Source organism: Myotis yumanensis, unplaced genomic scaffold, assembly GCF_028538775.1.
Source record: "Myotis yumanensis isolate MYYU_CA2020_CCGP unplaced genomic scaffold, mMyoYum1.0.hap1 SCAF_4, whole genome shotgun sequence".
Taxonomy (NCBI): Eukaryota; Metazoa; Chordata; class Mammalia; order Chiroptera; family Vespertilionidae; genus Myotis; species Myotis yumanensis.
The window spans coordinates 36,756,836-36,783,976 of NW_027223755.1; the positions used below are offsets into that span (position 1 = coordinate 36,756,836).

Below are 27,141 nucleotides of genomic sequence, written 5' to 3' on the forward strand. Positions count from 1 at the left end.
GAGCTTCCGGGCAGAGCGGCTTCCGGGCAGAGCGGCGTCGGGCGGGACCGGTGAGTCCGCGGGTGGAGGCCCGCGCGGAGCGGAGGCGTGGGCCGGCTGCCTGGGGCGGCTGGCGGCGCGAAGGGCCTTCACTCCCCGGGCCGGAGGCTGAATGGCCTGACCGGCATCTTGGGGAATGAGGGTGTGAGGGAGCGTGCGGAAGAGGAGGGCCGTTTCCGTGTGGGAGCTGCGGGGGAACATCTGGGGAATGTCCCTACCGCAGAGCGCGAGCTTTGGGAATTGGGACCCTGGGTTCGAGTTTGGGACCTGCCTCCAGCCAGGTGGCCTCGAGGGAGTGACGAATCATCGATCCTCGAGTTCCGCACGTGAAAACAGGACAGTGGTCACCCGAGCCTGCCTCGCAGCGCTTGCTGGGATCAGGTCTGCGGACCAGCTTCCTGGCGTGGGCGTCGGTGCAGGTCGCAGTTGTTGGCAGGTAGCGGTCTGCGCTCCTGTGACAGGAAGCACGCCAACAGGCTTACGCGGGCTTTTCTGGGCTTGGGTTCCCAGGAAACAGATTAGTGATATTTTGAGAAGATGGACTATTAGGAAGTTAGTTCCAGGAGCTGACTGACCTGAGGGGTCACCAAGTGCATCTTTCTTTTTTTTTTTTTTAAATAAATTTTATTGATTTTTTTTTTTACAGAGAGAGAAGGGAGAGGGATAGAAAGTTAGAGACATCGATGAGAGAAACATCAATCAGCTGTCTCCTGCACACCCCCTACTGGGGATGTGCCCACAACCCAGGTACATGCCCTTAACCGGAATCGAACCTGGGACCCTTCAGTCCGCAGGCCGACGCTCTATCCACTGAGCCAAACCGGTTAGGCACCAAGTGCATCTTTCTCCAGGATGCGTTGTAAGCATCCAGCTTCCCTTCGAGCGCCTGCAGCCACGGGGAGCTTCATTCACACCCGCCCTGTGCCCGCAATTTCCCGTCGCACGCAGCTCTAACGAAAACAAACGTGCTTGTCTGCAGAGAGCCGGGAGTGTTCCCACCTGCAGTGCCCACTCACCTTGTGTCTGAGCTTTCAGGGAATTCAGTAACAAAAGTAAAATACATCTTGATGTGATGGATGCCAGGAGCCACTTCTTAAAGAATTGGAGTTTAAAAACGTTGAAAACACTTGCTTGGAGAATCAAAATGTTCAATGTATTCACTGTATGTTACGTTACTACACATCATTAAACCTACAAGGGCATCAACATAGCTGTCGAAACAGTACAGAAGTTAGAATTAGGTCACTTCTCTTTACTTCAAGTTGTTAAAGTGGATCGCCAGATTTCCTGCAGCAAAAGAGTCTCTTTCAGGGCCGTGGAGTGGTTGATTCAGTGAGAGACTTGGAGCTTTAGTAAATAATACCTAATTATTACAGGTGCCACAGGAAACAGTGTTGCCATAAACACCGTGTACAACTTGTCAATAGATTTTAATTCCAGAAGTCCATTTATAGGTCAGTTCTTCAAATCGTTAAATGTCTGTTTTAGAAACAATAATATAAAAGGAGGGTAAGGTCTTGGTTTTGGTCCTCATCATAAAGATTTATCTTTGACTCTGCCAGCGAGGGGATTTGTTTTGTCCTTAATGTCTTGGCACTTAGGATTCCTTTGAGCCTTCATTTATGCACCAAGAAAGCTGAGAATGCGAGTGTGGGGTAGGCAGGGATATTTCATTGGAGAGGGTGGAGGTATGGATGTGGTGGAATGTTTATTACTTGGTTATGGTTAATAGGTTCCCCCTACTACCTGTTCTGTCCTTGATTATTCAAGAAATGAAGGTTCGTATTGAAAATACAGAAATGAATAAAGAAACAAAAAAACCCCCAATCACCCTTAATCCAGTCATACAGATGAAACCTATTTATTGAATTACTAAATTTTTTTCCTTTTAATAGTAGATATCTGTGTAGGTTTAATAGTGTGTCATTTTTTGAATTATGAGCCATAAGCATTTATCATTTATAAATAATAAATTTCATTTAAAAATTTGATTATGAAACAATTCACATATACACAGAGATGGAGGGGTAGTACAATAAATCACCACATCCATCACTCAGCTATAATAATCATTAGTTGTAGCTCATCTTGCTTTATCTACACCCCTACTCACTTCTCATAATCCATGGTTCTGTCCTATGACACATCTGTAAAGCATTTTTGTTTTTTAAAAAATTATAAAAGATACTTTTATTGGTGCCAAATTTGTGTGTAAATATTTTCAGTCTTTCTTGGGGATGGGAAAAGTTCCATGAGGATTTTGTAAATTTTTTTCACCAAACAATTATTGACTAAATTTCAAAGAATATAAGATGACCTTGCATTCTGATTTTTTTTTTTTACTTTGTATGTTTACTTCCCCCTCTTTACTTTTCAAATTTAATTGTATAAAAAATGTCATTCAACCAAAGGACTTGTATGCATGCATATAAGCATAACCAATGGATACAGACACAGGGGGCGGCGGTGAGGGCATGAGTTGGGGGATGGGGGGATATTGGGGAGATAAGGACACATTTGTAATACCTTAATAAAGGGAAAAAAATCTAAAAATGTCATTCAACAACAAAACAAATACTTTTAGGAAATTTACAATGTAATGATTTTTATAGGATATTGAATAATATAATACATTTAAGAAAAAATGGATGAAGAACCTGAAAGAACTAAGCGATGGGAAGGAGGCTATGAAAGAACATGGTGAGTAGAGCATTATTACAATGTCTCTCTTTTTAGACATTTTTTAAAAGTATATTTCTATTGATTTTTAGAGAGAGAGGAGGGGAGAGGGATAGAGAGATAGAAACATCGATGAGAGAGGAAGTCATTGATTGACTGCCTCCTACACAGCACCCACTGGGATCGAGCCCACAACCCGGGCATGTGCCTTGACTGGGAATCGAGCTGGCAACTTCTTAGTTCCTGGGTTGACTCTCAACTGCTGAGCCACACCAGCCAGGCATCTTTTAGACATTTTTTTACAACTTAATTAAAGTATATTTTACAAATGTTAAAATTAAGCTGTTTCCAGTGTGTAACTGAGTGATTTTTAGAAAATTTGTTCAGTTATGCATTCATCACCACAAATCAGTTTCAGAACATTAAAAAATTTTTAGAGAGAGAGACATCGGTTTTTCTCCACTCATTTGTGCATTCATTAGTTGCTTCTTGTATAGGCCCTGACTGGGGATCGAATGCAACCTAGTTACACTGGGATAACGCTCCAACCAACTGAGCTACCTGTCAGGTCCTAGAACATTTTTAAAAGCACCCCAGTAAGATCCCTCCTGCCCACTTACAATTAATTCAATTTGTACCTCTAGCCCTAGCCAACCACTAATCTACGTTCTGTCTCTGTAGATTGCCCTTTCTGGACATTTCATGTAAATGTATTAATATAATAGGTGGTCATTTGTGTCTGGCTTCCTTTCACTTAACATACTGTTTTTCCCACTAGCCCAGTAGTTCAGGTGGTGAGAGTGTTGTCTAATATGCCAAGGTTTTGTTTTTGTTTTTGTTTTTCTTAAAACATATTTTATTGATATTTTACAGAGAGGAAGGGAGACGGATAGAGAGTTAGAAACATCTATGAGAGAGAAATGTTGATCAGCTGCCTCCTGCACGCTCCCTACTGGCGATGTGCCCGCAACCAAGGTACATGCCCTTAACCAGAATGGAACCTGGGACCCTTCAAACCGGCCAGGGCAAGGTTGCAGGTTTTATTGTTGTTTGTTTGTTTGATTTTGTTAATCCGAGGATATTTTTTTTTCCAGTGATTTTTTTTAGAGAGAATGGGAGGGAGAAAGAGAGAAAGAGAGAGAGAGAGAGAGAGATACATCAATTGATTGCCTCCTGCACATGCCCTGACCAGGTCCTGGGATTGATCCTGCAACCCAGGTACGTGCCCTTTGACAGGGAATGCACCCCTTGACCCTTCAGTGTGTGGATCAATGCTAACCACTGAATACACCAGCCAGAGCAAGGTTGCAGGTTTGTTCTTGGGTCAGGGCACAAATAAGAAGCAACCAATGAATGCATAAATAAGTGGAACAACAAATAAATGTTTCTCTTCCTCTTCCTTCTTCCCTCTCACTCTCCTTCCCTTCTTCCCTTCCCTCTTTCTCTTCTTTTCTCCTTCCCTTCCTCCCTCCCTTTCTTCCCCTCTCTCTCTAAAATCAATTTTTTTAAAATGCTATTTTCAAGGTTCATTCATATAGCATATATCAATAACTCATTCTTTTTTATTGGAGAATAATATTCTATTCTGTTGTTATACCATATTTTTACTCATCCGTTCATCAGTTGATAGACATTTAGATTTCTTACAGTTTTTGGCTGTTATGAATAATGCACCAGTGGACATTTCCATACAGATCTTTATATGGACACATGTTTTTGTTTCTATTAAGTTAATAAATTTTTAGCTTATCTTTCTAAACAAGTAATTACTGCTCATAGGGAGATTCTTAAAGAAGATGAGTCAGGATCACTGAAAGCTACAATAGAAGACATTCTCTTCAAAGCAAAAAGAAAAAGGTATGTAAACTTTTTTTGTAGGTATGTTACAAAAGCTAAAATATATTTCTTTAAGCTTTTCTGTGCACCTATACCCACTCCTCAGTACTTAATTTCACCAGTGTTTCAAGGAATTTGACCTGTAACCTAAACAGGGGGAAGGAACCAGGAATCTAGTACTTCAGCAAGGAAATGGATCTTTAGGGACTATCCAGAAGGCCTATAATTATGTGGCTTCCGTAAGTTAATAATTTACTAAATAAATGCAGGCTAGTTGAAGCATTGTATTGATTTTTGGGGGCAGTATATGATAGTCCATTAAAATGTTTGCATAATTTTAACAGAGTATTTGAGCACCATGGACAAGTTCGACTTGGAATGGTATGTTATTTTTTCTTTTACTGGTACAGAACTATTTTGGGGTTAAGAAGCATTCTGCCTTGATAGAATAAACAAACCTTTTAAAACAACATATTAAAAAAATATATAGACTATGTGAGTACTAAATGCCATTTTTACTTCTTGGTCAAAAAAGTATTTGAAAACTGTCCTTCTTTGTATTTTGTTTGTAGATGCGCCATCTTTATGTGGTAGTAGATGGGTCAAGAACAATGGAAGACCAAGATTTAAAGCCCAATAGACTGACATGTACTTTAAAGGTAAAAGAAAATTTTTTACATACAATTTTCTTTTTCTTTTGAGTTAATACAAACGATAGCTAAGTAGAAGTGCTACCAGATCATTTAGAAAATGATACACCAAAATAGCTAATTATAGTAGTGTTGTTGCCCCCCCCCCCCCCCCCCCAGCTTATCCTCAGTTTCAGTTACCACGGTCAACCACAGTCTGAAAATATTAATTAAAAATTCCAGAGAAAAAAGTTCATACGTTTTATTTACTTAATCATCACCCGAGGATATATTTGTATTGACTTTAGAGAGAAAGGAAGGGAGGGAAAGAGAGAGAGAAAGACATAGATGTGAGAAAGAAACATTAATCGGTTGTCTCCGGTATGCGTGTGCCCCAGCCAGGGATTGAACCTGTAACCTTTTGGAGTATGGGACAATGCTCTAACCAACTGAGTCACCGGCCAGAGCTAAATTTTATCATTTTTTATTTACTATTTTCACTACTGAACATTTTTGAAAATCTAATAACTTAAAAATCATATTTCCCAAAATATGTTCCCTATGGTTGTTATTTTGCTCTTACCTGGTATTTCCTTTTGTTTTATTTGAACAGTTGTTGGAATACTTCGTAGAGGAATATTTTGATCAAAATCCTATTAGTCAGGTATGTAAATAAGTGATGGAATTCAGAATTAGATTCCTGATATTATTGCCAAATAGAATTTATTTTTAAAACATTGGGCATCTGTTCTATGAATTATTAAGTGATTCAGACTGTGTACCAGTTTTTAGTACATTTGTCAATGAAAAACAAGATAACTCTAAAAGTTAAATTATGTACAGTGAACTCATAGCTAAATTTATGTCTAAAGCATCATGAAAAAAGGTTTCTCACATGTTACTTATTCCTTTTGTAAACACTAATTTATGTTAATGTACATTCTTACCAAGAAGTAACTTGTTAAATTAATAATCCTTTTTGTTTTTATTTTTAGATTGGAATTATTGTGACAAAGAGTAAAAGAGCTGAAAAACTGACAGAACTCTCAGGTATGCATAAAATTACCTTTTACAGGACTCAAGGACTTGGCTTTATTTACTCAGCCTTGTAACCCTATTCAAAAGGTTGCCTAGTAAGTAAAATTAGGCTTTCCTGTATGTTCTCTATTAAATTTGGTATCAAAGATGAACTGTTTTTATTGTGTGTGTGTATATCTTTATTTTTTCAATCCTTACCTAAGGATATATTTTTTTAAATTGGTTTGAGAGAGAGAGAGAGAAAGAGACATTACTGGTTGTTTCCCCACCAGAGATTGAACCTGCAACCTGGGTATGTTCCAGGGCTACGACAAACTTTTATTTATTTATTTATTTAAAGTATATTTTTATTGATTTCAGAGAGGAAGAGAGAGGGCGAGATAGAAACATCAATGATGAGAGGGAATCATTGATCAGTAGCCTCCTGCATGCCCCACACTGGGGATCAAACACGCAACCCAGGCATGTGCCCTGCCTGACCAGGAATCGAACCATGACCTCCTGGTTCATAGGTCGATGCTCAATCACTGAGCCACAGTGACCACGCGGTGAGTTTTGATTATCATTACTTAATATGAAGACTGTTAAAATAGGAGAAAATGACTGAGAAATACTATATTTCATTGAATCTTAAATTTCATAATTTTTGAGATACCATCAAGAAGAAAACACCGCCCAGCTGGAGTGGCTCCATTGTTTGAGTGTCACCCTGTGCACTGAAAGGTTGCCAGTTCAATTCCTGGTCAGGGCATATACCTGGGTTGTGGGTTTGGTCTCTAGTGAGGGCATGTAAGGAAGGCAACTGATTGATGTTTCTCTCTCACATCAGTGTTTCCCTCTTTCTCTCTCTCTCTCCTTTCCTCTCTCTAAGCATGTCCTCTGGTGAGGATTAAAAAAAAAGAAGGAAACACTAGCAATTAAACTTTGACACAAGATCAGTGATACGTGACTTGTTCATATCAGCTTCTTAATGATTTAATGTGTTGATCAACCATTCTAAAGAATTTGGCAGTTTGACCTCCCTTCATTGGTATAACTTGGCTTGAGATGGAGAATTTTTTCATAGATATTATTTCTATAACAGAAGATAACACAGCTTTGTATATTTGTGGAAATCCTCCTTAGGTTTTTTAAAGCTCTTGGGGTTTTCCCCTGAAGAAAAATGTAGAATTGCAGACATTCTTCTATCAATGAATTTTTGCTTGACTAGTACAAATTTACACCTCACTGCTCTGTGCCATGTCTTTCTACATAAAGATTTAACTTTTTGTATTAATAACCTTTCTAAAAAACACTTTAAATCACAGTTAAACTTGATGTGAATAGCACAAACAATGTACATAATGCAGTTGAAGCAATGACACATCGATAGCCATTCATAGGTTTCCACATGCTGTGTGGCTGCCAATGATGGTAAGACACAGCATGATTTCAGAGATAGTAAAATGTGAACATATGTTAGTCTTAAAAGTGATGAAATAGGGAAATAGTAAAAGTAAAAAGTTATGCACTCTAGGTTAATATTATTTAAAATGTGTGCTAATAGGTAAAAAGCGATTTGTACAGCAGATCCTTGAATAACATCAAGTTCAGCAGCATTTCTTTTCTTTTTTTTTTTTTTAATTAAATCTTTATTGTTCAGATTACATTTGTTCCTCTTCCCCCCCCCCCATAACTCCCCTCCTCCCAGTTCCCGCCCCACCCTCCGCCCTCACTCCTCACCCACTGTCCTCATCCATAGGTGCACGATTTTTGTCCAGTCTCTTCCCGAATCTCCCACTCCCCTTTCCCCCCCAAGAATAGTCAGTCCATTCCCTTTCTATGTCCCTGATTCATTATAATCACCAGTTCATTCTGTACATCAGATTATTTATTCACTTGATTCTTAGATTCATTTGTTGATAGATGCATGTTTGTTGTTCATAATTTGTATCTTTACCTTTTTCTTCTTCTTCCTCTTCTTAAAGGATACCTTTCAGCATTTCATATAATACTGGTTTAGTGGTGATAAACTCCTTTAGCTTTTCCTTATCTGTGAAGCTCTTTATCTGACCTTCACTTCTGAATGATAGCTTTGCTGGATAAAGTACTCTTGGTTGTAGGTTCTTGGTATTCAGCACTTTGAATATTTCTTGCCATTCCCTTCTGGCCTGCAAAGTTTCTGTTGAGAAATCAGCTGACAGTCGTATGGGTATTCCCTTGTAGGTAATTGAGTCTCTTTCTCTTGCTGCTTTTAAGATTCTCTCTTTGTCTTTTGCTCTTGGCATTTTAATGATGATGTGTCTTGGTGTGGTCCTCTTTGGATTCCTTTTGTTTGGGGTTCTCTGCGCTTCTTGGACCTGTAAGTCCATTTCTTTCACCAGGTGGGGGAAGTTTTCTGCCATTATTTCTTCAAATAGGTTTTCAGTATCTTGCTGTCTCTCATCTTCTGGCACCCCAATAATTCTGATATTAGTGCGCTTGAAGCTGTCCCAGAGGCTCCTTACACTATCTTCACACTTTCGGATTCGTTTTTCATTTTGCTTTTCCGGTTGGGTGTTTTTTGCTTCTTCGAATTTCAAATCTTTGGCTTGATTCTTGCGCTCCTCTGGTCTGCTATTGGGTATAATATTCTTTATTTCAGTCCGTGTATGCTTAATTTCTAGTTTCTTTATCGTAGCATCGAGGGTCTCATTAGTTTTTGTGAGGCTCTCCACAAGTTTATTGCAAGCCCTCAAAATTGCGTTTTTTAGCTCCATATCCTCCATTTCTGTCATGTTTTTTTGTCTCCGCATTTTTTATGCTTTCTTGGCGCACCCCCTTGTGGTCTTTGTGCGAAGTCTTGTTCTAGTTAAGCCTTGATTTTTTTAGTTAATACTGAGGGATTTGACCACCAGGCTGACTGGCTGTGAGAATCAGCTGTGTGGAAAACTTCTGTCCTCTGGGGAGGTGCTAATCTAGCCTTTGCCTGAGGTAAATCGGCAAATGGCTCTGCGCAGGGCTTGGGCGGGGCGGGCTCGACAGGGCGGGTGGCTGGAGGGAGCAGTTATGGCTGCTGTCAGTCCCTTCCCAGAGGCTCTGCTTCTCAGAACCCCGGCAGCCGCTGCAAACCTCAGAGAGAAAGCTGCTTCAGATTCCAACTGATGCCGGACAATCCTGCTTCTCCCGTCTGAGTCTGAGTCCCTAGAGACTCGCCCGGATCTGGAGCCCAGAGTCTGAGACTCCCTCCCGACTGAAAACGACAACCGCGCCCTCAGCCACCAGCCCGCTTTGCGCGCGCACCTCGGTACCTTTGTATTTTCCACACTGCGCCTCCTCTGAGCCTCGGTTTGCTGTTCTCTTTCCTTCTAGTTGAAGAGTCTCTCCTCAGCCAGCTTTCCTGTGGTTCTGGGTGATGTCTGTTCCGTCTTTTAGTTGTATTTTTGAAGTGGTTGTTTGCGGCAGCAGTCTCCGGTGTTTACCTATGCCGCCATCTTGGTTCTCCAGCATCATTTCATTATAGCAGTGATGAGATGCTGTAGGAGCTTAACTCTTGTTTATATCAATTAGTAAAATTGGTCTCGTTTTACGTTGTTTCGTTTAAAGTTTTAGAACCTATCGACAACATTAGTGTGGACTTACTATATTTTTTTAGTGTGAAGTTAGACTTTATATAACAAACATCTCTCATAAAAATGCAAGGTGCTAAAGACATAAATTGAAAGGATTCTGTTCTTTAACATAAATATGTAAATTTTGGGAGAGACATAAATTCCATAATGTATAAATAGACTTTTATTAAAAGTAAATTAACAAGGGATACACTTTGTAAAGTATATGATTGTCTAGCAACCATGCTGTGCACCTGAAACTAATGTAAAATGATACTGAATGTAAACTGTAACTAAAATAAATAAAATTTAAAATAAATAAAAGTAAATTATTCCATTTCTATTTTAGGAAACCCTAGAAAACACATAACATCTTTGAAGAAAGCTGTAGATATGACCTGCCATGGAGAGCCATCTCTTTATAACTCCTTAAACATGGCTATGCAAACTCTAAAGTTAGTGTTTTATATTTATTACATATTTGATCTCAAAGTGTTTTGAATAAGTTGTTGAAAGGATAATATGTTAATATGTATCTCTATAAACCCAGCTATAATGAAATCATTATTAAGAGAAATATGTAATGTCATTTATGATGTTTAGTGTGGTGTTAATTTTTTTTTTTAAATATATTTTATTGATTTTTTACAGAGAGGAAGGGAGAGAGATAGAGAGTTAGAAACATCGATGAGAGAGAAACATCGATCAGCTGCCTCCTGCACACCTCCCACTGGGGATGTGCCCGCAACCCAGTACATGCCCTTGACTGGAATCGAACCTGGGACCTTTCAGTCCGCAGGCCGACGCTCTATCCACTGAGCCAAACCAGTTTTGGCTAATTTTTATTTTATATTTTAATTGGTGAGGTTTTAGAAAAATATAATTAAAATTGTAGCAACGTTAATATTACAAAAGAAATGTTTTGTTGAAAAATTATTTTATTGAAAATTCATTGTATATGGAATTTAATGTGGTATAATAATTTGAGTTTATTGTATATTTATTGCCTTTTATTAGCTAACTAGAGGCCCGGTGCATGGATTTGTGCACCAGTGGGGTCCTTCAGATTGGCCTGTGGGGATCAGGCCAAAACTGGCTCTCCGACATCCCCTGAGGGTTCCCGGATTGCTAGAGGGCACAGGCCAGGCCGAGAGAACCCACCAGTGCACAAATCCATGCACCGGGCCTCTAGTATGCATATAAGATCTTTGGTTAATCTCTCCTCGCCCTCCTCCCTCTCCCCTTCCCTCTGAGATTCATCAGTCTGTTCCCTGTGTCCATGCCTGTGGTTTCCACTCTTGTGTTGAACATCTGCCCTTGGTGGTCAGTGCGCATCATAGCTATTGGTTGGCCGGTCAAACAGTTGGCTGGTTGGCCAGTCGCCTAGGCTTTTATATACATAGATTTTGTAATCTGTAAATTAATAGCACTCTTTTCCAACAAGTTCAACTATGTGGAATATAACTTAGACCCAAGAGGAAGTATTCAGTATAGTTAAAGCTCATATATTTTGTCCCTGGCTAATCTGTCCCGACTCAGGTTTTTATACCTTTATATAATAGATATTTTTCTAGTTTCAAAGTAGATGAGAAGGTAATATGTGTAATAAAGGTAGGCACCATAGCAACATCTACAAGTGAAAGCTAAGAGCCTAATAAGGAAGATATAAGCAGGTTGGCTATAAATAACTGATAAATTTGCTCCTAAAAGCATAGAAATCTCTATTTAGTATAGGGGATAACTGCTTATCACATCTTAAAAGTCCATAAGCCATCATTTAATTAAACGGTACACAAGGCCCTAACCGGTTTGGCTCAGTGGATAGAGCGTCGGCCTGCAGACTGAAAGGTCCCAAGTTAGATTCCAGTCAGGGGCATGTACCTTGGTTGCTGGCACATCCCCAGTGGGAGGTGTGCAGGAGTCAGCTGATCAATGTTTCTAATTATATCTCTCCTTTACTCTCTGTAAAAAAAAAAAAATTTAAAAAAATCAATAAATGGTACACAAAAATTAATGTTTATGCTTATTATGACTCTGAATTACCCTGAACTTTAAAAAAGAAGTACATTACTGTTGTCAAGCCACATGTATACATCCTAAAATTGACCCATATGGTATTATTGTACTTTCCAATGTACCCTTTAGATTTTGTATGAAACAAATCTACTGGAATGTAAGATTAATGATGTCAAGAACCTTTGTCAGTCTTGTTTATCTCTCTATCCCTAAAACTTACAAGAATTTTCAATCCTTTTCTTTGCAGTGTTGAAACAAATGAAATATTCTGTAGTCTAAATTTATAAACCATGTATACTGCCCTTTTTGGGTAAACTATATTATTGTAATTTGTTGTACCTAATTGGATTGTATTTTGTCTTTCTTTAGACACATGCCTGGGCATACAAGTAGAGAAGTCCTAATCATCTTTAGCAGCCTCACAACTTGTGATCCATCTAATATCTATGACCTAATCAAGGTAGAGACAATAATTTTATAATCACAACCAAAATTACAACTCTAAAGAAAATTCTGTAGTGGTTTCCACTCTTGTGTTGAACATCTGCCCCTGGTGGTCTGTGCGCATCATAGCTATCGGTCAGCTGGTCAAACAGTTGGCTGGTTGGCCAGTCGCTTAGGCTTTTATATACATAGATTTTGTAATCTGTAAATTAATTCTTGTAAGTTGTGCAAGTTTTCAGAGCATTCTGTTTATTTTTCAAACACTAATTGTTTAATGCTCTTTTTTTCTTTCCCCCAAACCATCCATTTCCTTGGATTTTATGAAGACCCTAAAGACAGCTAAAATTAGAGTGTCTGTTATTGGATTGTCTGCAGAAGTTCGGGTTTGCACTGTACTTGCTCGTGAAACTGGTGGTATATATCTAGAATCTTCAATATTTACTCATAATTACTATGTAAGAAGTAGCAAGCTATTAACCGTTTGAGTCCCAAGCAGCGCCATTGCGCTGCTGAGATTTTATGTCAAGAAAACATACAATTCGTTTGAGTCCCAGGGGGTATTGAGAAAACACTGTCGAAGAATCCTAAACAGCGCAACCACGCTTTCTCTAAATGAGTACAAAAAGACCCAAACAGCGTGATAGCGCTTGTTTTATTTTATGTCGAGAAATACCAAGCAGCGTGATTGTGCTGCTTGGGACTCAAACGGTTAATTAAATTGGGTGTTTTAGCCTGTTTTTAAGCTTTAATTAAACAGTTCATGTCCTGAAGTCCAAAATATGGGTAGTCATCTTAAATATATCATTGCTTCTGTAGATGTCTCAAAATGCAAGGAATTTTCAGAAATTATGTCAGTGTGCAAAGGCAGTATACTCTTGAAAAGCTAGAAATTTCATTAGATGTAATACTTTGTAAAGATCTTATAACTTGGCTTTAATGAAATTGTAATTATAATTATTCCTAGAGAAGACAAGTAAAGATATTATTTAAATACGATTTTTAAAAAATGATAATTAAATGTTTTTATAGAAATACATAGAAATTATATAATTCATTATGCTCTCTGGAAAGCAGATTTTATTTTATTTTGCTTTTTATCTTGTTAGGCACATACCATGTTATTTTAGATGAAAGCCATTACAAAGAATTGCTAACACATCATGTTAGTCCTCCTCCTGCTAGCTCAAGTTCTGAGTGCTCACTGATTCGTATGGGTAAGTGTTTATTTTAAAATAGACATTTAACATATATATATTTTTTTGCTTAAACTAGACTTTCTATTTTCATTTGCACAAGTTATTTTAACATTTAAGATTTTTTTAAACTCATATGTTTTATAATTAGAGAAAATTATGCTGGTGAAGCAATTTTGGAAAATACAAAGATATAAAAGGAAAATTAAAACTATTTGTAGTCCTATCACTCAGAGAACACTACTGGTTTTTGTTACGGTGCGAAAGGTTTAAAGACACTGTATTTATAGAAAAATCCTTATACTAGGAAATTTAACAAATAAGCTACAAAACTCTCAGTACTGTTTGATCAAAGCTGTGTAATACAAATTGAAAAGACACAGAAGGTTGTAGGAAGTTACATCAAATTGCTCAATGTGATTTTTTTCAGGAGACAGAATGATGGGTTTTGTATCATGTAAAAAATTCTTTGTTTTCCTTTATTTTCTAAAAATTTTATAATCATTCATTACATTTATACTTAAAAAGATACAACTTTTTAAATATAAGAAGAATTTCCTGCTTAATATGCATTTTTTTTACCTGTAAGTGAAATGGAATGCTTTCCTGCCTTGTTTTGTGGCATTTATAGTGCTGGTCAAGAGCTCTTTCCTATTTCCTCATCTGCAAAATGAGATTAGTATCTATCTTGTGTATTGCTAGGATTGAGTTAATGCAGATGAAGCATTTAGAATAATGGTTGCCATAAACACCCAATACATTTTAATATATCTTTATTGATTTTAGAGAGAGGAAGGGAGAGAGAGAGAGAGATAGAAACATCAGTGGTAAGAGAGAATCATCGATCAGCTGCTTCCTGCACACCCCCTACTGGGGAGCAAGCCTAAAACCCCGGCATGTGTCCTCATTCATGGGCCGACACTCAGCCACTGAGCCACACCGGCTGGGCAACACTCAATACATTTGGCTAATTTTTTTTTTTTTTTTTTGGTCAGTGGGGGCACCGGGCCGGGTTTCCCGGGTGTCCCTTGGCTAATCTTTTTTGATATGATACATTTCCTTAGTCCATTTTAAAGTTATTGTTTAATCTTATAATAATTTATTCTTCAAATTAATTTGTTAGAGCCATTTAGGAATATCAACCCATTTTCTATCACCTGATGTAAATATTTTTTCAGTTGGTCATTGTTTTGATATGTACCTATATTTAACATTTTTATGTAATAAAATATCTTTTTGTTTATGGTTTATGTTTTTCTTGCGTTTGTCTTCAAATTGAAAAATACATGTGAAAAGCACATTACATGTGTTTGGATATTTCAAAATTTTAAACAGGGACATATATTTTTATATAAAGTGAAAGTAGATCAAGCAATAGATTCCTCTATTGTATCAGTAACTATTTAAAAATTACATTTTCTTCTTAAAAAGCAATATGTGTTGTTATTAAATTAGAAAATATAGATATGAACTTGAGAATCTGAGGTCATATGTGTGGACAGATCTTTCCCCCATTTCCTCCACTTTTATTTTTCTTGTAACCTGGAGTTACAGTCAGTTTGACCACGCTATATTAAACATACCTAAAGGCAGGAAAGAGAACTTTTGTATAACTTTGTGGGCTTTGTGGTAGGAACATTTTTAGTTTCTGGTCCTAGAATTTTGTTATTTGCTTGGAAAAAGGAAGTAATACATTTTTTCTATGAAGGATTTCCTCAGCATACCGTTGCTTCTCTGTCTGATCAAGATGCAAAGCCCTCTTTCAGCATGGCGTAAGTAAAAACCTGGAAACTGTCAGTGATGATGTTTTTATAGTTTTAATTCCCTTCTATAAGTTACAAATGAAAAAGATGGGCTTGAAATGTAATGGCTTTTGTAAAATATTACATTCTATATAGTTGAAAAAAGGAGTGAGAACTATCTCTCTATACTCCTATGCAGTAATATTTAGGGTGTATTACTAAGTAAAACAAGGTAGAGAAAAGTGTATAGAATGCTACCAATTATCTAAGAAGAGGGAGGGAATTAGAGTAGATATACATACTTGCTTATATTAATAATAAAAATAGTAATGGAAATCAAAAGGAAAAACTAAAAAATGGTTACCTAGGTGTGTGGAGGAAGGCAAAGGGATAGATCATAGACTTTTCTGCATATACCTTGTTTTAACTTTGGAGCTTTACATTTTACATAATTGTAAAACTACTAGTAAATTTAAGAAAGTAATTTTTAAATATTATAAAAAAAGATTGCTGACTCCAGCTATAAATAAGGTGTAACAGGGACTGGATTTACTCTCTTGCCTCCTGCCAGAAAACCAGACAAAATATAGAAAACAACAGTTTTCAGATATTGGAAACAGTTAGTGCAGATAAGAATCCCTAAACGAAGGGAAACAAAAGACATCGGCCCTCTGATTGCAGTTCACTGTCTAGAGAGAATTTCCAGGCTGCAGTATAGGGAAGGAAAACCCACACAGCCTGGAGGTCTTGCTCAGTTGAAGAAACCAAGTTCAGAGTTTGGGGAGGCTGAAATGGCTGTTATTTTGTAGGGCACAGTACTAGAGTGTAAAGAGCTTCACACAGCTCTCAAGATCTACAGGGATTTCCTCATGAGTCACTGTGAGCAAACTCCTGGAGCTATGGAAAGAGCCAGTGGACAGGAGCTGGCAGGACAATCCCTAGAGCTCACACGGGGCAGGGAGTAGTTTATATCCCTACCAGTCAGTTTGGAGAGGCCTCTTAACATAATAAGCATTGAACAGAGTCCACAGTAATGGAACCAAATTAACAGTAGACTAACAGCTGCACTGTGCAGCCTAACAAACTTAAAAGCAAGTCTTGAACAGATCAAACTATTTCAAGTTACTTACGTGTATTTCAGAAAAAGCCTCACCATACTTAAGGGAATACAAAGAAGTCCACCACCCCAAAGCAAAATTCACAATCTCTGGCAGGCAATCAAAAATTACCAGGCATGCAAAGTCAGAAAATACCCATAAAAAGGGGAAAAATCACAGAATGGAAACATATCCAGAAATAACAAGTGACAGAATTAGTAAACAGAGTGTTAAAAGATAGGTAGGTATGTATGTATGTGTATATTCCGTATGTTCAGGAAAGTAGACAAGAACATGAGCATGATAAGAGACATGGAAGCTAGAGCAAAAAACCCCAATTCAGATTTCTAGAGATGAAAAATATAGTTTGTAAGATAAAAAATTTAACAGCAAGTTAGTCACTGAAGAAGAAAAGATTAGTGAATTCAAAGACATTAATGGAAACTATTCAAAACAAAAATGCAGACAGGAGACTTTATATCAGATGAGACACATAGGTTGACAGTAAAAGAACAGAAAAATATTCCATTCAAATAGTAACCAAAAGAGGAGAAAAACCAAGATGGCGGCATAGGTAAACACCGGAAATTGCTGCCTCCCACAACAACTTCAAAAATACAACTAAAAGATAAAACGGACATCACCCAGAACTACAGGAAGGCTGGCTGAGTGGAAATTCTACAACTAGAAGGAAAGAGAAAAGCACACTGAGACTCAGAGTAGGTGCGGAAGTAAAGTGCAGAGGTACGGAGGCGCACGCGGAAAGGGCTGGCAACTGAGGATGCAGTTGTCTTTTTCAATTGGGAGGGAGTCACAGGCTCCCGACTGCTCTGAACTCCAGTTCTTGGCGAGTCTCTGGGGACCCAGACTCATACGGGGAGAAACTGACTGTCTGGCAGTGGGCAGAACTCGGAACTCGAGGGCGGCTTTCTCTCAGAGGAGCTTGCAGCGAATACCGGGACACTGAGACTCGGGATCTCTTAGGGCAGGGCTGAGGATCAGCCATAGCTGTTTGCTCTGCCCTGTTGATTCCCTGAGACCCCGCCCCACCCAAGCTGTGAGCAGAGGCTTTTGCATATGAATGCCCTGGCCCTTTGCAATCTGAAAATTACCTAACTGCAGCTGGGCCAGACAGACCCAGAACTTCCAAGAGAAGGCCCAAGGCCCCACAGCAGCTTGCATTGCTTCACAACTGGGCCTCATCTGGGCACCTCCAAACCCCAAACAAGGAAGGGGAATCTGCAGATCTCTTCGTAGCTCCTGCTGGGTAGCCTCAGGCAGAGGCTAAATTAGCACCTCCTTAGAGATCCAAGAGCCAGTGTACCCAGTGGTCAGAGTGGGACCATCCAGATTACAACTCCCCAGATCCATAAGGTACACACTCAGGGGGCAGACTCAGTGAGCACCAAAGCCCCACTGGAGCAAGTCTTGCCCCAGAAGGGTATTTTCAGCACAGAAGTTCTCCCATCTTAGACACAGCTGGTTCTCACAGACAATTGGCCTGGAGGTCAATTCCTCCCAGTGATACCTACAACAATCAAGGCTTAACTACAACAAGACTGTGCACAAAGCCCACAAAGGGGTGCACCAAGAGTGTCTACCTCAGATAACTAGGGAGGCTGAGCCACTGGGCCCTATAGGACACCTAGCACACAAAGCCACTCTACCAACACAGGGAAGTATAAAAAATGTGGAGACAAACAGGTCACAAATGACAGAAATGGAGGAAAGCAAACTACTGGATATAGAGTTCAAAACCATGGTTATAAGGTTTTTCAAGAATTTTCTAGAAACCGCCGATAAATTTAGTGAAACCCTGGAGGATATGAAAAAAGACCAACTAGAAATTAATCATACACTGACTGAAATAAAGAATAATATACAGAGATCCAACAGCAGACAAGAGGATCCCAAGAATCAAGTCAAAGATTTGCAATATGAAGAAGCAAAAAATACCCAACCAGAAAAGCAAAAAGAAAAAAGAATCCAAAAATATGAAGATAGTGTAAGGAGCCTCTGGGACAACTTCAAGCGTACCAACATCCAACTTATAGGGGTGCCAGAAGAAGAGAGAGAGCAAGATATTGAAAACCTATTTGAAGAAATAATGACAGAATACTTCCCCTACCTGGTGAAAGAAATAGACTTACAAGTCCAGGAAGCGCAGAGAACCCCAAACAAAAGGAATCCAAAGAGGACCACACCAAGACACATCATAATTAAAATGCCAAGGGCAAAAGACAAAGAATCTTAAAAGCAGCAAGAGAAAGAAAGTCAGTTACCTACAAGGGATTCCCCATACGACTGTCAGCTCATTTCTCAACAGAAACTATGCAGGCCAGAAGGGAGTGGCAAGAAATATTCAAAGTGATGAATAGCAAGAACCTACAACCAAGATTACTTTATCCAGCAAAGCTATCATTCATATTTGAAGGTCAGATAAAGAGCTTCACAGATAAGAAAAAGCTGAGTTCATCACCACCAAATGAGTATTATATGAAATGCTGAAAGGTATTCTTTAAGAAGAGGAAGAAGTAAAAGGTAAAGATAAAAATTATGAACAGCAAGTACATATCTGTCAACAAGTGAATCTGAAAATAAGTGAATAAAAAATCTGATGAACAGAGTAAACTGGTGAATATAATATAATCAGGGGCATAGAAAGGGAGTGGACTGACAATTCTTGGGGGGAGAGCGATGTGGGGGTGCAGGAAGAGACTGGACAAAAATCATATACCTATGGATGAGGACAGTGGGAGGGGTAAGGGCAGAGGGTGGGGTGGGAACTGGGTGGAGGAGAGCTATGGGGGGAAAAAAGAGGAACAACTGTAATAATCTGAACAATAAAGATTTAATTTAAAAAAATGCAGACAGGAAAAACCCCAGAATGAACATAAGTGAGCTATGAAACTACTTCAAGATTTTAAAATCAAGGTAGCATACTTTCTTTTGCTCTAACTTTTCACATCTTTACATATCATGTTTTTAAGGTGATGTTTTTCTCCCCACAGGCATTTGGATAGCAATACTGAGCCAGGACTTACATTAGGAGGCTATTTTTGCCCACAATGTCGGGCAAAGTATTGTGAGCTTCCTGTTGAATGTAAAATCTGTGGTAAGAAACCAACTACTTATTAATTCAGTAAACTAATTTTTAATAACTTCTCACCTATATTGCTATTAAAATAGATGTAAATATTAAGCTCTGCCTATGTTTCTAGATTTAATGTGAGAAGAGAAATAAATTACTTTTTTATTTTCTTTCTTTATTTTTTTAAAGTATTTTTTGTTGAAAGTATTACATATGTTGTCCCCCCACCCCACCCCCATTGACCTCTTCTGGCCCTCCACCCACTCCCCCCCCACCCCCAGACCTTTACCACTCTATTGTCTGTGTCCATGCGAATATGCATACAAGGTCTTCGGATGATCTCTTCCCACCTACCCACCCATCCTCCCCTTCCCTCTGAGATTCCACAGTCTGTCTTCGCTTGAGGATATTTTTTAAAATAGATTTTAGAGAGAGAGGAAGGGCAGGGAGAGAAAGAAGCATGAGCTGTATGCCCCGACCAGGAGGGAACCCACCACCTAGGTATGTGCCCTGACCCAGGAATTGAACCCACAACCTTTTTGGTTCATGGGACAATGCTCCAACCAACTGAGCCACCTGGCTGGGCTAGAATACTTTTTATTAAGTGCCCAGTACTCCATTTCTAAGACCAAACATGGCATTCCAGAAGAGTTTCCTGATTCTCTTTCTGAACAAAGCATACTTCTTTTTTTTTTATTAAGGTTTTACATATGTGTCCTTATCCCCCCATTGCCCCGTCCCCCCTGCTCATGCCCTCACCCCCTGATGTCTGTGTCCATTGGTTATGCTTATATGCATGCATACAAGTCCTTTGGTTGATCTCTCTCCCTTATTCCAACCCTCCCCTACCTTCCCTCTGAGGAAAGCATCTGATCGATGCTTCTCTGTCTCTGGGTCTGTTTTTGTTCATCAGTGTATTTTCATTATAATCCACAAATGAGTGAGATCATGTGATATTTATCTTTCTCTGACTGACTTATTGATTGGCTGCCTCCTGCATGTCCTCTACTGGGGATTAAGCCCGCAACCCAGGCATGTGCCTTTGACCAGAATTGAACCCAGGACCCTTCAGTCCACAGGCTAACACTCTATCCACTGAGCTAAACCAGCTAGGGCAAGATCCTTCTTTTTTACAGCAGTGTAGTATTCCATTGTGTAGATGTGCCAGTTTTATAATCCACTCATCTACTGATGGGCACTTAGGCTTTTTCCAAATCTTAACTATTCTAAATTGTGCTGCTATGAACATAGGGATGCATATATCCTTTCTGATTGGTGTTTCTGGTTTCTTGGGATATATTCCTAGAAGTGGGATTACTGGGTCAAGTGGGAATTCCATTTTTAGTTTTTTGAGGAAGCTGCATACTGTTCTCCACGGTTGCTGCACCAGTCTGCATTCCCACCAGCAATGCACTAGGGTTCCTTTTTCTCTGCACCCTCGCCAACACTTGTCATTTGTTGATTTGTTGATGATAGCCATTCTGACAGGTGTGAGATGGTACCGCATTGTTGTTTTGATTTGCACAAAGCATATTCTTTAAAGGAAATGAATCAAGTCTGATAGACATTTTTGCAACTCTTCATAACATAAATATATATAAGAAGAATGAGGAATTAAATTAATAGAATTGTAGAATTTTATTTTATTTATAAGTGACCAAATAAGCAAAGAGTAGTCACACGCTTAGTGACAGAACTAAGACTCCATCTATTCTGGAATCTCCTTTTATAGCCACAGGTAAACTGAGGAAATGAATAGTTGCAATTGAAAAAAAAAAACACTTGAAAATACTTAGCCTCAGTTGTATCATTTGACAGTTCAGCCATTGTCTTTATGAGGTTTGGGCTACTAATATGTCTCTCTGCTGTCATGTCAGGTCTTACTTTGGTGTCTGCTCCCCATTTGGCACGGTCTTACCATCATTTATTTCCTTTGGATGCTTTTCAAGAAGTTCCCCTAGAAGAACATAATGGCGAAAGGTATATGCATTTTGATTAATTTATGTTATAAGAGGTAATGTTTGAATACATTGTGACTACATTTTAGTTATATTAACCTGGGCAAAATTATTTCTTACTTTAAAAAACAAGATGTATAATGCCTTGGTTATGACTGAAATGACTCATTAAATAGATCTGGATCTTCAGAAATCTATTAGTTTCCCTAAACCCATCTATGTGGTATACTAGTAGACCAGCTCTCCAAAAATAAAAAAATAATAAAAGCCCTGATTTTTAGCATTTGCTAATTTCCATGGTGTAAAACTGGAGAATTTATCCAGAAGGTTTAATGTCAGAATAATATGAAAATAAAGAAAAGATCAAATGAAGAGAAGAGAAATACTTCAAGGGCATTTTCTACTATTAATGAACAAAACTTTCTGGATTGAAAGGACTATTGAAGGAAAACATCCACACTAAAGTATATAATTGTGAAATTTCAGCATATGAAGCAAAATCTAAACATTTCTGGAAAAGAAAAATTAGGTCACATAATCTGGAATTAAAAGTATTTGGCTTCTCATCAGTAACACTGGATACTGACAAGGAACAATTTCTTTCAAAATTTATAATGAAAACTATTACCAACCTAAGTTATATACCCAGTTAAGATATCAATTAAATGTAGGTAGGTAGAATAAAGGCATTTCCATACTTGTAAGGTCTCAAAAGAGATTTTCTGAGGTAGTTGTAGAAGAGATGCTTCAAAGGAACTGGGAATGAATGAAAGAGACTAGGAATATCTATCTAATTCAAAATTGGCTAAGGAAAAGCCTACAATGATGACAAATGGAAACCCCAGAATGTCTCTTGTATGTCATGTGGAGATTGATCATTCCAGTTTGGAGAAGGTCAAAATGTTCCAGGAGAAATGTCACCAAGAGGACAAAAGCTATATAATTCCTGATGTGGTTGCACATAATGAGAGGATCTTTAGAATTCTCAGGGAAAGGTTGGGGCTGAGGTAATGGTAATTCCATAGAAAACTAAGCTTATGGATGGCTATAATAATTAGGAAAAAATGTTTTAAATGATTTTTTAAATATGTTTTTATTGATTTTAGAGAGAGAAGGGAGAGAGAGAAACATCGATCCGCTGCCTCCTGCACGCCCCCTACCAGGGATTGAGCCCATAACCCAGGATGTGCTCTGACCAGGAATGGAAGCAGCGATCTCTTGGTGCCTGGGATCATGCTCAACTAATTGAACCATACCGGTTAGGGCGAGGAAAAAATGTTTCAAAGAGAGAAAAGTTATATTACATGTCTCAACTGAATGTTTATATAGTTATAATAAACTAAATATTTAATATTGTTCTACCTAAGATGATTTAATTATATAGAATTGAGAATGACGTTAGTTATGCATGTACATACTATTGGTTCAAGAGGGTAAAAGAGAATTAAATGCTCATCTTCCGTAGTAAGAGGTTCATAGCTAATGCATATGAAAAAAATAAGAGATAGCACTATATGCATAGGTAACTATTAGACAAAAGTTTTGAAGGTGTTTGCTCTGGGGAACTGGAAATGAAGTGTCGGGTGGATAGGTAGGCAACTGTTATTTTTTTGTAATAAGTTTTGAGAATTATTAACTCTAAATCATTCCTTGAAAATTAAGCCTATAAGCATCTATTATAGGTAATAAATTAACTTGTACCAGCTGTCTGTATCTTTGAGAGGGGTGAAAAATAGTCACTTAGATCATTTTCTATAGGGTTTAATTCCCTTGTACAATCCCAATTGAGAAAGCATCTCATGTTTAACCTTGATGAGAATAAAAGTACTTTTTCTTTTTGCTGTTTTTAAAATATCACATTTATTGCTTAGATGATTTGGTATAGAACAGCTTTTCTTCTCATTTTGAATTTGGAAATACTATACAGATGAATACAAAGAGGAACAAAAGTACCAAAACCGAACTTATGATTCTTTTCACGTGGCATAAACCACTTTTATAGATAACATGTTGCAGTAGTTTATAAGTTCCCTTTAGGAAACATGAAATCTATACATTTATATTGCCTCCTGTTTAATGCATGGGCTGAAATCACTAGGATCAACTTCCTTCTTAAAGAAAAGTAAAATTTTTTTTAAGATGATTTTGGGCTGACTGTTAGATGACTGAATTTACCATGGAATTTTTAAAATTACTGGTATTCTTAACTCTTTCTCTTAAAAGTCATGTGTAAATAAATTGTAAGATTACTTATTAATTAAAGTATTTTGTTAATGAGCTTTTGCTGAACTATTTTAATGAGTTAATTCTAAACAAAATGATTCTTAAACTTTTTCAGATTTTGTTATGGATGTCAGGGGGAATTGAAAGACCAACATGTAAGTTTATGTACTTTCTAAATATTAAATATTGTACAAGAAATATTATAACTTTTCGGTAGATGATTGAAGAGCAAACTCCTATCAGGATATTCCTCAGAAGTATAATAATAGGTAGAGATAAAATGGAGCACAATAGTTTAAACATTTATTTGTCATTCTGCATTCTAATTTTGCCACAAAGATATTTTAGTACTTTAAACTGTCTTCAGTTTGCAAGCTAAACTGCATTTAGTTTGGAAATAGTAAATATTTTTTCTCTGTATTGTGCTTTAAGTGCTGTCATAAGACATTTTGAAGTGAAATTACCACTTAAGATGGCTACAGATCAAAGGTTATTCCCCCATTTGGCCAATAAGAAAATATTTTAAAATTTTTTGAAAGGGGCCAATTTGAATGTATAAACTTATATAAAGACACAAGTAAGATAGATAATTGTCTAGTTTTAATTTTTTATTATTTTACTTGTTCATATTTAAAACTATGTTATATATATATATCTATATATATAGATATAGATATAGATATAGATATAGATATAGATATATAAAGGCTAACATGATTGCGCACTATGACATTCGCTGACCACCAGGGGGCAGCTTGGAATGAAGGCCCCGATCAGCCCTGATCACCAGCCAGGCCTAGGGACCCTCCCCGTGCACAAATTGCTTGCACCGGGCATCTAGTAAACTATATAAAATGTTAGTGGGAACAATTGCTTGTTTATTCTACTGTCACATTTCATCAAGCAATTTTATTACGTTTTACATTCCTCTTTGATGTCAGTAGCTTCATCCTCACTGGAATCTCTTTTATAATTATTTGACAGTTTTTTTGTTTGTTTTGAAATCAAGAAAAAGGGATAAGGGGAAATAGAAACATCAGTAATGAAGTCATTGATCAGCCGCCTCTGGCAAGCCCCCTACTGGGTTTTGAGCCTAACCTGGGCATGTGCCCTTGACTGGAATTGAACCTGGGACCCTTCAATCCACAGGCCGATGCTCTACCTCAGCCGTGGGCAAACTATGGCCTGCGGGCCGGATCCGGCCCGTTTGAAATGAATAAAACTAAAAAAAAAAAAGACCGTGCCCTTTTATGTAATGATGTTTACTTTGAATTTATATTAGTTCACACAAACACTCCATCCATGCTTTTGTTCCGGCCCTCCGGTCCAGTTTAAGAACCCATTGTGGCCCTCAAGTCAAAAAGTTTGCCCACCCCTGCTCTACCCACTGTGCCAAACCAGCTAGGGCATATTTGACAGTTTTTAAGAACCTATCATCTATGCTATTTAGGATTTAATGATTTTTGAATATGTGTATGATGCTGCTCTGGAAGTTTTACCCAGGCACAGATATCTAAATACTAATTAGTACTAATAGAATAATGAGTTTTTTCTTTTTATTTGTCTCACATGTGTCTTTTGCCAAATTCTTTAGGTGTTTAATTAAAAGGGTAATGTAACTTTTGCAATTGTGAGGTCATTACTGAAGGAATAACTAAATCTGTGTTATATTGTGGTGCTTCTCCTTTTAAAAAATTTTTAATTAATTATACTTTATTTTTTCATCACCATTTATCCCCCATACCCTCTTCCACCTCCACCCTCCACCCCCATAGTGCTTCTCTTTTTAATTGAACCAATCAGATGACCTCTCTAAGCATTCAAAACTAGTGTTAATTTCAAGCTTGTGTCTTCCCCAGATAGTTACTTAAAATGAAATAATCGAGAGTGTCCCATAATAGAAGGAACTCTAAGACTCAAAGTTATTTCTTCATTTCTAAGGAATTTTTTTGGAAAAAAATAATCACCTTAGATTTGAGAACATATAGTACATTGGAAGTAGTAATGTAGGTGGGGAAAAATTGATAAGAGCTATAAAAACGCAAAGCACTTTTAGTGTCTTCTAGGAATGCTCTGCTTAACGTTTAGAAACTGCTTTTTAAATTTACTTTTCTTCTTTTCATTGCAGGTCTATCATTGCACTGTGTGCCAAAATGTTTTCTGTGTGGACTGTGATGTTTTTGTTCATGACTCTCTCCACTGTTGTCCTGGCTGTATTCATAATATTCCAACTCCTTCAGGTATTTGATTCCAGCATATAGTACACATTACATGTGTTAAAAAGAAACTTGCAACTGTAAATAAAATGATTCTTTAGAAGAAGCTCCAATTAAAACATGAAAAGCAGTTCAAAAAGAAAATCTGACTTAATAAACTTTTTTGCTAAAAAAATGTAATATTTTATTATATTTTAAAATTTGTGTCCTGCCACAGCAATCCCTAGAATTCAATAGTACTTCTTTTAGTTAATTTTGTTTTCTATTATTTTTAAGTCATAATGTTTTCTTTTTTAAAAAATAATTATTTATTGTTGAAAGTATTACATATGTCACCTTTCCCCCATTGAGTTACATTATTATATTTATAATTTTCAGTGATTTAGTTTTATTGATTTTTAGTATAAAAAGAAATTAAGTGTAAGTGTTAATTCAATGTAGGATAAAATTAATCAATGGTTATGAAATGAATGCCTACTGATATATTTGGGTTTAAATCTCTCATCTCACTTTATGTTATACTATTCCATCTTTATTTTTCTCTTCTTTCTTGCCTTTTTGGGATTGATTCTTTTATACTATTCTAGGTTTTTCTTCAACTAGCTTGGAAATTACATACTTTATTTTTATTCTTTTAGTGGTTACCCTAGAAATTACAGTTCACATAATTTATTAACTTGGGTCCTCTGGGGGTGGTTGGGTGGGAAGAGATTAACCAAAGAACTTATATGCATATATGCATAACCCATGGACACAGACAATAGTGTAGTGAAGGCCTGGGGTGGAGGGTAGATGTGGGCTAGAAGAGGTCAATGGGGAAAAAATGGGACATCTGTAATACTTTCAACAATAACGATAAATTTTTTTTTTTAAGTAGAACCTGAGGCAAAGATGAAAGTATTGTTCCTTTATTTGGGAAGTTCTGGAAAGTGAGGGTAGGGCAGAAAAAGGAATGAGGTTGAGGTCATGTCGATTTCCAGTCAAAGCCACCTACCTGTGCTTGTACGTGCAGGAGGCAACCAGTTGATGTGTCCTTCTTGTATCAATGTTCTCTCTCTATCTCCCTTTCCTCTCCCTCCCTCCATTCCATTCTCTCTAAAAATCAATGAAAAAATATCCTTGGGTGAGGATAAATAAAATTGATTGTGATGATGATTGTTCAATTCTGTGAACATGCTAAAAACCATTGAACTATACACTTCAAATGGGTGAATTGTGTGGTAGATAAAGTATCTCTATATATAAAAGGCTAAGTGACCAAACGTCCATCTGTCCGACCGGCTGCTACATATGACACACGCTGGCTTGACTTGTGCATGCGCGATACATACAAAGCTCCACTGGTGCCAATCGCACGCATGTGTTTCGATC

At 37.6% G+C, this 27,141-nt stretch overlaps 1 protein-coding gene across 5 annotated transcripts; it reads left to right on the plus strand.

Annotated features, from left to right (window-relative positions):
• The first annotated feature begins 13 nt into the window (after positions 1–13).
• On the plus strand, positions 14–25,998 carry GTF2H2 (general transcription factor IIH subunit 2). 5 transcript variants are annotated; one of them, XM_070412134.1, is made up of 16 exons: positions 14–50; positions 2,652–2,739; positions 4,498–4,575; positions 4,899–4,935; positions 5,127–5,213; positions 5,797–5,847; positions 6,179–6,233; positions 10,140–10,245; positions 12,176–12,266; positions 12,577–12,664; positions 13,357–13,464; positions 15,152–15,215; positions 19,294–19,397; positions 21,251–21,353; positions 23,670–23,709; positions 25,683–25,998. In XM_070412134.1, exons 2-16 carry the CDS (start codon positions 2,684–2,686, stop codon positions 25,800–25,802), a joined length of 1,188 nt encoding a protein of 395 aa, XP_070268235.1. In that variant the 5' UTR covers positions 14–50; positions 2,652–2,683; the 3' UTR covers positions 25,803–25,998. The 5 variants fall into 5 exon arrangements, with proteins under 5 accessions (XP_070268235.1, XP_070268236.1, XP_070268237.1 ...); XM_070412135.1 differs by lacking the exon at positions 14–50 and adding an exon at positions 168–475; XM_070412136.1 differs by lacking the exon at positions 14–50 and adding an exon at positions 1,196–1,493.
• Positions 25,999–27,141: the final 1,143 nt, after the last annotated feature.

What these genes read in the sequence shown, in the direction of transcription:
- GTF2H2 (XM_070412134.1), top strand. Translation starts at nt 2,684, where the DNA reads ATGGATGAAGAACCTGAAAGAACTAAGCGATGGGAAGGAGGCTATGAA. An exon ending in ATGGCTATGCAAACTCTAAA is followed by an intron (nt 10,246 to 12,175) that starts GTTAGTGTTTTA and finishes GTCTTTCTTTAG; the next exon opens with ACACATGCCTGGGCATACAA. An exon ending in TGTTGAATGTAAAATCTGTG is followed by an intron (nt 19,398 to 21,250) that starts GTAAGAAACCAA and finishes CTGTCATGTCAG; the next exon opens with GTCTTACTTTGGTGTCTGCT.